The sequence below is a fragment of the Micromys minutus genome (genome assembly GCF_963924665.1).
Source record: "Micromys minutus genome assembly, chromosome: 3".
NCBI lineage: Eukaryota > Metazoa > Chordata > Mammalia > Rodentia > Muridae > Micromys > Micromys minutus.
Window position 1 is genome coordinate 92,193,635 of NC_137972.1, and position 11,177 is coordinate 92,204,811.

An 11,177-nucleotide genomic window follows, 5' to 3' on the forward strand; every position below is an offset into this window, starting at 1 on the left:
CCATCCTCTACCTAGCTGTGAGAGTCTGAGTTAAATCACGTGTCTCTAACGTAGATGAAAGGCTAAGTCAGAATAACGCCACAAACAGCAGCAGCGAGAAGATGGGGCCAGCATGAAGCCTTCGGTGGCTGTTTGCATTAGGATGTCTGTTTATCTTCCTGGAAGAGAAGTCCTTGTGGTCCAGCAGGGTTGTGAGCTCTTTGCTGGCCCCTTGAACTATACAGGGCAAGGCCTCTTCCAGTTTGCAGCCTCTCCAACCCAACTGTGCCCGTTCCTCTTTGCACTCATGCAACACCCCCCTTAGATATGTGCATTTGAGAGGCCACAGGAAAGTTGAAACCTCAGAGAATCATAAAGGGCATGAGCCCTCTTGCATGAGATAACCTTGTAACCCCCAGCTCCATGATAATACCAAGGCAAACGGCCCAGTTCTCCCCTGATAACTTCCGCATCTCTGTTCTGGAATGCTCTGCAGGAAGCAACAGCTTCTGTCTAGTACGCTTAGTCTCTGAAGGCCAAATGCTATTGGAAACTGCTCTCTCTATAGGAAGTCCCCAGACTGAATCATAGCTCTGGTCCCAGCCAGGCTCCACAGTACTGAAGGTGTCAACCTCAGGCCCCCTGTTAGGACCTTTTGTGAAAGTTCTGGAGTTATTCCACCCTGGGGTGAGCCCAGACCTTCTGAATGTTCATCACGTATACCTTGTCTTTACAGGAACCCAGAACTTTGATGAATCCTCAGCCTATGGCAAGGCTGTCCTTCCCCCAGGCCAGCCATGGGCTGCAGAGCTGAGGAGCCACAGTGCCCAGAGTGAGTCCGGGAGCCTGCCTGCCTTCACTGTGCCCCAGGCAGGCACCCCAGGGGATACCACGCCCAGCGCCACAAGCAGCAGTAGCTGCTCCACGGTGAGACCCCCACCCTCCAGGAGAACACACAGGGTGGGTGATGGGTTCCTCATGCTCCACTGCCAGATAACTAGAGAGACACCCCAACAAGCATTGTCTCCCTCGGGTTATTACGGTGCTCCCTAAGTGCTCCCTAAGGATGGCTCAGACACTCCTGACAGACACTAGCTGACCACTGGCCCTTAGCATCTGCCTTCCACCCCTATCCATGCAGTGACACCTGAAATCAGAGCAAGAGCTTAGGCTGGTCTCTGCAGACAGAGGCTTCAACCACAGAGCCCTGTCGGCCTCTATCCAGTTTGCTCCTCAAGACACCTAGAACTGTGGTTCTCAACTCGTGCTACACAAGCCTTTGATGGGGAGGGAATTAAACAAGACTTTCACAGGGTCACCTAGATTGGCAGAAAACACAGATATTTCCATTATAATTCATAACAGCAAGATTAGAGTTATGAGTAGTGAGGAAAATAATTTTATGGTTGGGGTTACCACAACATGAGGAAGGGCCGCAGCATCGGGAGAGTTAAGGACCAGCTCTAGAAGTGACATAACCATCTCAGTAGGGGAGACTAAGGTTCAGAGAGGTTGGTGAACTGACCTACTTCACACAGCTTGTGACTAGTAGTTCCTGCAGAGAGGCTTGGTGGGATGAGTCAGGGCGAGTGCAGAGACATACTTGTCTGCTGTCCCTGGACTTTTGGTAAGACAAGCACTGTGTCCTTACTTGGTCTGCTCCTTCCTGGTTTCCAGCCCAGTAGCCCTGAGGACTACTACTCATCTCTGGAGAATCACTTGAAGATGGAAGTGATTGAGAAGCTCTTTGCCATGGACACAGAGGCAAAGGACCAGTGCAGCACCCAGGTGGGCCTGCATGGGGGTGAGAGGGCTCCTTTGCAGAGACCCCGAGGATGCTGAGACCCCAAGGGTGCTGAGACCCCAGGGGTGCTGGGACACTGGGGGTGCAGAGACCCAGGGGTGCTGAGACCCCAGGGGTGCAGAGACCCTGGGGGTGCTGAGACCCTGGGGGTGCTGAGACCCCAAGGGTGCTGAGACCCCAGGGGTGCAGAGACCTGGGGGTGCTGAGACCCCAGGGGTGCTGAGACCCCAGCGGTACTGAGATCCCAGGGGTGCTGAGATCCCAGGGGTGCTGAGACCCCAGGGGTGCTGAGATCCCAGGGGTGCTGAGACTCCAGGGGTGCTGAGACCTCAGGGGTGCTGAGACCCTAGGGGTTCTGAGACCCTAGGGGTGCTGAGACCCCAGGGGTGCTGAGACCCCGAGGGTGCAGAGACCCCGGGGGTGCTGAGACCCCAGGGGTGCTGAGATCCCTGGGGTGCTGCGCAAAGCAGAGCAGGAGACGTGTGAGCACCCCTCCTCCTTACTGGTGCACTGTCCAGTCCTGTGCTTCTGTTAAACTGTCGACCTCATTCCCCCCTTACTCAGACAACCATCTTCTTACTCCTGCCAAAGCCACAGTCACACCAGCAAACTTGTAAGGAGGCATCTCCACCTTTTCAGCCATGTTCTCGCACAGTGTGGGTGGAGGTGGTGGTGAGCAAACTCTCCAGGGGTGGTCCTTATACCGCCATTCGCCATTCGTCTCAGACTGAGTTCTCCATCCAACTTCCACATTGCTCTCCAGTGTGTGGCCTTATCTTGTCCTGCAAAGCCTCTTGTTTCCATGCGTGTATTTTTCCCGTGTGTGTGTCTGTGACACTTCTTAGTAGCACCCGCAGGCAGGCAGGACCAGTCTTGGGTACAGAGGACTGTCGGCAGTGAGGGGTTGTTTGCTGACCACAGCTGCAGCTTGTGTCTTTGCTTAGTGCTCTATTGTGACCATGGGGGTCTCTGGGTATCTACTGGTGAGAACAGCTGTCCCTTCAAGGGCCTGTGAGGGAGATGAAGATTAGCTGCTCTTCATCCCCGGAGCTCAGGTGTAGCAAGAATAAGATTAAGGGGCAGCCCATGCAACAAAAGCGTGCCTTGTGCCTGGCTGAGAAAGAGAGAGAGAGAGAGAGAGAGAGAGAGAGAGAGAGAGAGAGAGAGAGAGACAGACAGAGAGAGAGAGAGAGAGACAGAGAGACAGAGAAGGCATTGCAGGTCAGGGGTAGAAGCTCACTGTACAGACCAAAGGGATAGATGCAAGGAACAGGTTATATTCCAACGGAAGTGTTTGTGCCCTCCGTGGCAAATCGGAGCATTTCCGGCGGAGGTGTTTGAGTGGAGGGTAACAGTTGACAAGGCCTGAGCAGGGTGAGGCTGGGCCAGTCACTTCTCAGCTTTGCTCTGTGTTTCCTTAGACGGACTTCAATGAACTGGACTTGGAGACCCTGGCACCCTACATCCCTATGGATGGCGAGGACTTCCAGCTAAGCCCCATCTGCCCGGAGGAGCCGCTCATGCCAGAGAGCCCCCAGCCCAACCCCCAGCACTGTTTCAGTACCATGACAAGCATCTTCCAGCCACTAACCCCGGGGGCCACCCACAGCCCCTTCTTCCTGGATAAGTACCCACAGCCAGTGGAGAGCAGGAAGGCAGAGCCCGACCACTGGCCCATGTCTTCCATCTTCTTTGATGCTGGGAGCAAAGGGTCCCTGCCCCCATGCTGTGGCCAAGCCAGCACCCCTCTCTCTTCCATGGGGGGCAGGTCCAACACTCAGTGGCCCCCGGATCCACCATTACATTTTGGCCCTACCAAGTGGCCGGCGGGCAGTCAGAGCGCCGAGTCCCTGGGGCCTTTGCCATTGGGGCCGTCTCAGTTGGAGCCTCCCGGCACCCCACCTCATGTCTCCATGTTCAAGATGAGGTCAGTGACAAATGCCTGGCTGGAGGAGACATACGGGGAGGGAGGGTGCATGCACACACCCACTAGCTTTAGAGTCCCACTCGGGCTTCCTGCCCAACCACATTCCCTCCCTGTGTAGGAAGCTGGCACTTTTCCTAGCCCTCCTCTAATATGTAAGAGCCAGACCCCAGAAGAAAGGGTTTTTTTAGTGCCCCCAGCCTGATGTCTGTCTACCTTTGGATCAATGCAAGGGTACTTTCCTATCTGCGGTTCATCTTTGGGCACAGATAGGTATTACAGTATTTCCTCCATGGTCCAATGCTTTCCACCTCCCCGGGCTCCTACCAGAGCCTCTGTGAGATGTGCGCAGGCACCAGCATTTCCTGTCTTCCCAGTAGGCTGCAAACCTGGAAGCTGGTGTGTATTGTCTATAGTCTGCACCCTCTATGCAGCACCCCAGATCGTCCTCTGGAGGGGAAGCATAAATCCTTATAGAGACTGTTGTCACCTAGCTAGGCAGCCACCATGAGGGCAGGACTGAGGTGGGCGGTGTGTGGAGGGAGGGTCAGGTGACTGGATTCTTGAGCATCTCACAGAAGGCAAAGCCAAGCTGCAGCTGCTTGAGCCATCTGGGCCCATAACTCGTCTTAGTCACAAGCACTGAATGCTGGGGAAGAATGAATGAATGGCTCCTGGTATGCTGCGGGAGGCTGTAGACTCTTCACACCCGCTCTCTTCTCTTGGCCTTGTCAGGTCTGCAAAGGACTTTGGGGCTCGAGGCCCATACATGATGAGCCCAGCCATGATAGCCCTGTCCAACAAGCTGAAGTTAAAGCGCCATCTGGAGTATGATGAGCAAGCCTTCCAAGACACAAGCGGGGTAAGCCATGCCTTGCCAAGGAACGCCCTGGGCATCCCAACCTGCTGGGCGGGAGATAAGGCTAGGGCGGAGATGCAGACAGCTGATTCTGGTGGGTCTGTGTGGTACCCGACCTCATTCCTCCAACCTCCTATCACATCTGCAGGGGGCTCCTCCGGGCACGAGCAGTTCACATTTCATGTGGAAACGTGTGAAGAGTCTAATGGGTGGGACCTGTCCTTTGGTGCCTGACAAGACTGTCAGTGGAAACATGGCTCCTGGTAAGCAGGCCTGGCCCAGGATGGAAGGTGGAAGATTCCCTGAGCCTTGTTAGAATGGATTAGACCCATGCCATGAGCAGGCTCCAGGTTCTGAGGTCTCTCCGTGACTTCTAAAAAAGAAAGCAGGCTGAGAGCTACTGTCTGTCCTACTAACAGCACCACATTTCACTCTCTGGCTTGGATCCTCCAGATGAATTCACCCAAAAATGCACGAGAGGTCTGGGCCAGCCACTGAGACACCTGGCACCTCCCCAGCCGCCATCGACCAGGAGCCCAGGAGAGAACACCAAGAGTGGGGTTCTGCCACAGTGCTATGCCTCCCCGTTCCAGGACTACAGTCCTCCGGGAGCTCAAAAGGTGTCAGGTGAGAGCTTCGGAACTCATGCCCCACCCAGGGTCTGATGTGGGCAGGTGGCCTGACTGGCCAGGAAGCCGGGAGGCAGCAACTCGCACAAAGCAGCTCAGCATTTGGATGACAGGCTGCCTTCAGAGCCTCTGCTCAGGTTTGAGGTGACTTGTTACAGTCCATGGGCTCTTCCTCCAGCCAGGCCGCATGAGGATGGTTTAGCCAGAATCAAGTCTCCTTGATTCCAGAGCCTGCGTGCTATCCGACCCAGGAAGGATTTGACAATGACTTGTTTAAAGAACCCCTGGAAGGGTACAGGCCCCCTCATCCAGAGTCTGAGATGATAGAAAGGAGAGGCCTCTCTGGCTATTGTCCCTGAGAAAGGGCAGAGCAACAGTTACTTCTGCCCAAACAGGCTCTCCAGAGGGTGGGTCACCAACTCAGGCTAGGGAAGCTTCAGGATAAGGAAATGGCTAATGGGGGGGGGGGGGTGGGGAGGGGCAGGGCTGGGATGGAATTCCGAGCAAGAAAAGCTTGCTGCTCTGGAGAGGTGGACTGCCATGGCAGGCTGTGTCCATGGGGCTCCAGAAGGAATCCTCTGGAGATCTGTCAGGTCAGGCACCAAGAGCCTGTGTCTTTTCCTCAGCTCCCATTGCCTGAAGTATACACACATACCAGATCTTTCTGAACGCTTGCACAGGGGGCTCACTGTTGGGAGGGTACCCTGGTGATCCAGGGGGTTCAGCTATGACCACTGAAACACACAAGTGTTCCCACAGACACCTCTGCTTGGCAAAAACAATGTGTGGTTCGAGAAAGAAAATTCCAGAGCCTTGTCTACAGGAGCAGAGTTGGGGGAATTTATAATTGTGTTCTTAGAATTCTGGCTTTGGAACCCCAAAAGCCCCCTGGTTTGATATTCCTGTTCTTCAGTTTGCCAGCAGGCGGGTGGGCTGGCAAGCCAGAAGACTTAAAGAGAAAGTTTAAAGTTTAAAGAGCCACACATCACTCACCCGCTATACACATCTGGTCAGCCATAGCCAACAGATGACAGGCTTCCGCTTCCCCAGCTGTTGGAACCAAAGCAAAACTAATTTCAACTTAGGTCATTTCTGTCCATAGACTGAAAGCAGAGGGGAACTTAACAAGGGGCAGGGCATGTTTGTAGGGGTGCAGGCAGCAGGGGGAAGGGTGGAGCCCAGAAGGGAGAGGCCACTGGGATCAAGCCCTGTTGCTGCTCCAGCTATCCTCGGCGCTGCTGTGCTATTTGCTCCTCGGGCTCTGTCCTCTCAACAGGGACGGGAGCCCAGTCTAGCTGGAAGTTAGAGACACAGTTGTTGGCGTGCGTCCTTCTCCCTGGTCACCGACAAGAGGGGAAACCGTGCTGGACTTTTACAACACCCTTCTCTCCCCTCCTTTCAGGCGTGGCAAGTCGACTGCTGGGGCCGTCGTTCGAGCCTTACCTGTTGCCGGAACTGACCAGATATGACTGTGAGGTGAACGTCCCGGTGCCTGGAAGCTCCACACTCCTGCAGGGGCGAGACCTTCTCAGAGCTCTGGACCAGGCCACCTGAGCCAGGGCCTCTGGCCGGGCATGCCCCTGCCCCGCCATCTTGTCCTGCCAGCTTCACTTCCGTCTGTGTTGCAATTAGGTATCTCTAACACCAGCACACTTCTTACGAGATGTCCTCACCTGGCCCACAGGTCACCAGGCAGTGGCCTTTACCTGACACGCTCATTTCATTATCCATGTTTTAAAAAACACATAGTTGTTTTACCCGCTACGTTTTACTGTTGATGAAAGCGTTCTGAGATTTTGTAAGATTTCCCCCTTGAATTACTTGTAATTTATATTCCCCAGAGGTTTCTCTCTCACATTCATTCAGTATCCATTCTAACAACCATGGCGGCTGTTGCCTCTCCTCAGGAAAGCTTTGGCTCCATTTAACTGAAGTGTTCTTGTCCTTGTTGCCAAAGAGGAAAAGATTTTCTTTCCAGGCTCCGCTGTGGATTCTCTCTCCCTACCCCTGCCACACACACACACACACACGCACACACACACACACACACACACACACACACACCACCTAATCACCATATTGTAAAATTTAGTGTTTTACAGCCAACTTTGCTCCGATTTTCATACGACCTATGCATGGGGCAGAGAAGCAATGTGAAGAGTCAGCTCTAGGGTCACCTGTGAAGCCACGCATCGGCATTCCTAAGCCGGCTGGTGATGTCCCCATCTCACCCCGGGGTCAAGCGGATTTTTTTTTTTTTTTACTATTATTCAAAAGCAAAACTGAGTTTTGTTTCTTTTTTTTTTAAAGAAGAATTTATATCCGGGTTTAGTGTTTCTCATGTATGGGTACTTTGTAATATCTAAAAGCTTAGAAGTGGAATCCTGCTCACAAAAATCACTTTTAAGATCTTTTTAGAGCTCTTAATTTTATCTTTCTCAGTCTTCTGGACACTGTACTAACCGCCACGGATCTTCTCTCTCTCTCTCCCTACCCCCCCCCTCTCTGGTGACTTTTTGCTTTTGTGACATGCCATCGGTGTGACAAACAATCCCAGGAGTGAAGTCATAAAGGGGGAACATTGCCAGCTATCTTCTCTCCTTGTGTTCTCTGTGGATTGTGCACATATTGTGCTGTTGCCCCAGTGAGAACTCTGGTGGCACGTTGTGGGCGGGAAGGAAGCGCTTTTTTTTTCCAGGCGGTGTTGCTAGCCCTTCAAATGCACTGAGCTATGTGACTGCCAATCTCTCTCATGCGGCACATTTGGGTGTTAAAACAGCTACCATGAAATGGTTTTAATGGGAATTCACAAAGCAAGAAGGAATCACAAATGTAGTGACCCAGTCCTTGGAGCTAAACTGAAGAGGGTGCCAGGTGGAGGGCAGCAGGTCTGACCAGCCCTACTCCCTGCCACAAACCACAGCTTGCAGGACAAATGACCCTGCAAAGCCACGGTGCAGCGCCCCCACTGGCGAGCAATGGGCAGACCTCCGGGGCCAGCCTCTAGCTGAGGTCTCAGTCACACGAAGTGACATGAACAGGTAGAAAGCACTGAAAATGGTGTTTCAAGAGCACTTTGTAACTCACTGGGGGGAGCACCAATCAATGTAAGGCATTGTTGACCCGGGCACCATAAAACTTTCAGTGCACACAAAGCCCTCCAGGAAGGAGAGCAGTGAGTAAAGGGACTTACTGCTCAAACCAAAAATTAACTTTGAAAGTCAATCTACCTGAAATTACCTAGGCATGGTGTTGTCCAAGTCGCACATCGGTGCACAGTGTGACCGAACTTGAAGGGTTATTGACGTGCAAAAGCTGTTATTTGATTTCCTGAGTTGTTGCCTTGGCATTAAGGGCATTTCCCTTTGCAGTTTTACTAAAACACTCTGAGAAATATTCCAGGTTTCATATTAACCTTTCCTGTCCATGTAACAACTTCATGACCATTACTGCATTGTCAAATTCCTACTGACGACATCATAACTGTACGGGAGCTTAACTTTATAAGGTAATGTATTTTGACACTGATATCTTATTAAAGTGTTCTGATCCTACACTGCTTGTGCCTCTTGTATCCTGTGCATTTATCATGGGCTGCAGCAATGGGAAATAAGGTTCTTATTGAATAGCACACAGGCATGAACTTTGGAACTGAACTAGACCAGATTGAGACCACCCCACAGAAAGTCTAATGAAGGAAGGAAGGCATTTATACCTGACAGTTTCATGAGCCCAGAAGCTGTACGCCATCGTGTGTATTTCTGTAGCTACTGTGTGACCAGCTAAGGCCCTTTGCATGCTGGGAGAGAAGGCAAGAGGCCATGGTCTCTTCTTTCAGAAATCCACCCAAGGCACTGAGGTTTTGTGTATATCTAATGGAGGTTCCAAGGGGAAGGGCATCAGTGTGAAGAAAAGGTCTTCCTAGTAAGTAGGTAGAAAAGAAAGTCTTCAGCCAGAGACAAAACACAGAGGAAGCTCAATGCTAGGCATGGACCTGAGGGATCCCAATTCCAGATATGGCTTCTGAGAAAGCCATTCTTCTGGTGATGAAGGAAGAGGGAGATGGCTAGCAGCATCTCTGTTCAGCCCTGTGTATGATCAGCTGTCCCAGCATCCCCTTGTGCTCCTGATGTCTTGGGTTCACAGTCACCTCGTTAGCTCCCTTGGCCTAAGCAATGCTATGTGTATGATTTTGTAGATGAGACCAGGACCCACAGTGACTTCCAAATGCTCAAGCCTAGTCCTGTTCATCTCATGCCCAAGGCTGGCTATGAGATATAGCTTGTGCTAGGGCCCATTTGTATTTTCAAATAGAAAATTCCTGTCTAAGCTGCAGAGCTTGCTCAGGGATTAGGAGTACGTGCCCTTGTAGAAGACATTTCCAGTAGCCACATGATGACTCACCACTACCCATAATTCCAGTTCCGGTGTCTCTGGTGCCTCCATGAGCGCCAGCTATGCACATTGTACACATTCATACACTTGAGCAAAACACATACCACACAAAATAACAAATCTAAAAGGAAATGTGTAAAAAGATACTCCGGTCAGTCTTAGTTTATCTCTAGGCATTCTGGGTATCTTTTTCTAGTCTTATTCTCCTCCTGACTTGGTCTCTGGACCTTGAGGTGGAGTGTCTGAACCCAGCCTGGCTCCTCACCTTCGTCAGCCATCTTGGGCATCCTGAAAATATCAGCTGTCCTTTTCCTAAGCTCTTTTGAGAATGGCATTCTTCACCTTTGAGGAACAGATCAACCCAGAGCATGAGCAAATTCAGAACTCACTCACTCAGACCTAGAGGAGCACTCTCCTGGTCCCCCATGACTTCAGAGGAGCCTATGATGCTGTTATGTGGCCTTAACCATACCCAAAGCTGCGGTTGACCCTCCAAGCCCTGGTGGAGTGGGGACAGTATTCAGCGCCTCTGACTTCAGAGTTCAGCAAGCAAAGGGGAAGGTTAAGATGCCATTTTTCCTGGTGGGTTAATAGGAATTTGGCCTTCGGGATATGTGAGCACAAGACACAGAGCCGGTGCCAGTCATAGCTGCTTCACACATTGTATCAGGGTGTTCAGGAAAGGCTGGCTCGTTGTTCCCAATCTTATACGGTGGTTTAGGAGCAAGCATGCTGCTGTATGTGGTGCACACAGCAGCAGGATCAGGTCTGCATGGAAGTGACGGCTGCCAAGCCTCCTGAGTTCCTGACTGTAGGTGTGTCCTCTCTCAGTGGGGCGTGCCATCTCAGCCTCCTTCTAGAGGGTAACCTCCAGATCAGAACTCTGGGAGGGGAACTGGAGCACCAGGGGCTCCTCCTCACCCCACCGATCTTGGCCAACCCCATGCCTTCAACTGCTGAACGGCGCTTCAGCTGAAGACAAGCACATCGACTTCCTCTCTGACATCTAAGCTCCAACCATCTCCTGTCTTTTTCTCTTTGCCTGCCCATCCCGTACTTTTGTGAAAAAGAATGTATGAACACTGTAGAAGAGTGGTCCAGATTAACCTGTTCTTCTGAAGCTGTGGCATCCCCCGATCAGCAAGTAAACTCTGGATGCTGTGAGAGGGTTGAACTTCTAGATTTTATAGCGAAGGAGACTGAATCCCAGGGAAACAAAGCCTTTAAGTGACTTGCCTACTGTCACACAGAGATGGAGAAGCATGACTGGGAGCAGCCCAGGCTAGTGTCACAGTGACAGGAACTGATTCCTTGTCCAGTAGACAGAACCTCCCACACATTGACTATTCTCCAGCATGGCCTTATAGGTCTCCAGCCTCTTCCTGTTCCTTTACAAAGGGCACTTTCTAATTCTCAACCAACCCCCAAAACTCACCCCACCACAGTGCGGGGGGCAGTAAAGTTGAAAAGAGGCTTAAGAACATAGTCATGCTCAGTGGAATGATGTACTTTGGGTCGATTTTAAAAAGAAGCAATCAGTTCTATGGTCTATTGTCAGGATTAACGAGCTACTGTCAGTCCATTGCT

At 51.8% G+C, this 11,177-nt stretch overlaps 1 protein-coding gene across 1 annotated transcript in view; it reads left to right on the top strand.

Annotated features, from left to right (window-relative positions):
- EPAS1 (endothelial PAS domain protein 1) overlaps positions 1-8,749 on the top strand; it is a 77,889-nt gene extending 69,140 nt beyond the window's left edge. Inside the window, exons 10-16 of the mRNA XM_080914563.1 lie at positions 716-906; positions 1,657-1,767; positions 3,205-3,710; positions 4,443-4,569; positions 4,715-4,829; positions 5,020-5,193; positions 6,598-8,749. Of these exons, the coding sequence (XP_080770689.1) occupies positions 716-906; positions 1,657-1,767; positions 3,205-3,710; positions 4,443-4,569; positions 4,715-4,829; positions 5,020-5,193; positions 6,598-6,749 (1,376 nt within the window). The 3' untranslated portion in view covers positions 6,750-8,749. The remainder of the gene's footprint in view (positions 1-715; positions 907-1,656; positions 1,768-3,204; positions 3,711-4,442; positions 4,570-4,714; positions 4,830-5,019; positions 5,194-6,597) is intronic.
- The last annotated feature ends 2,428 nt before the right edge of the window (positions 8,750-11,177 follow it).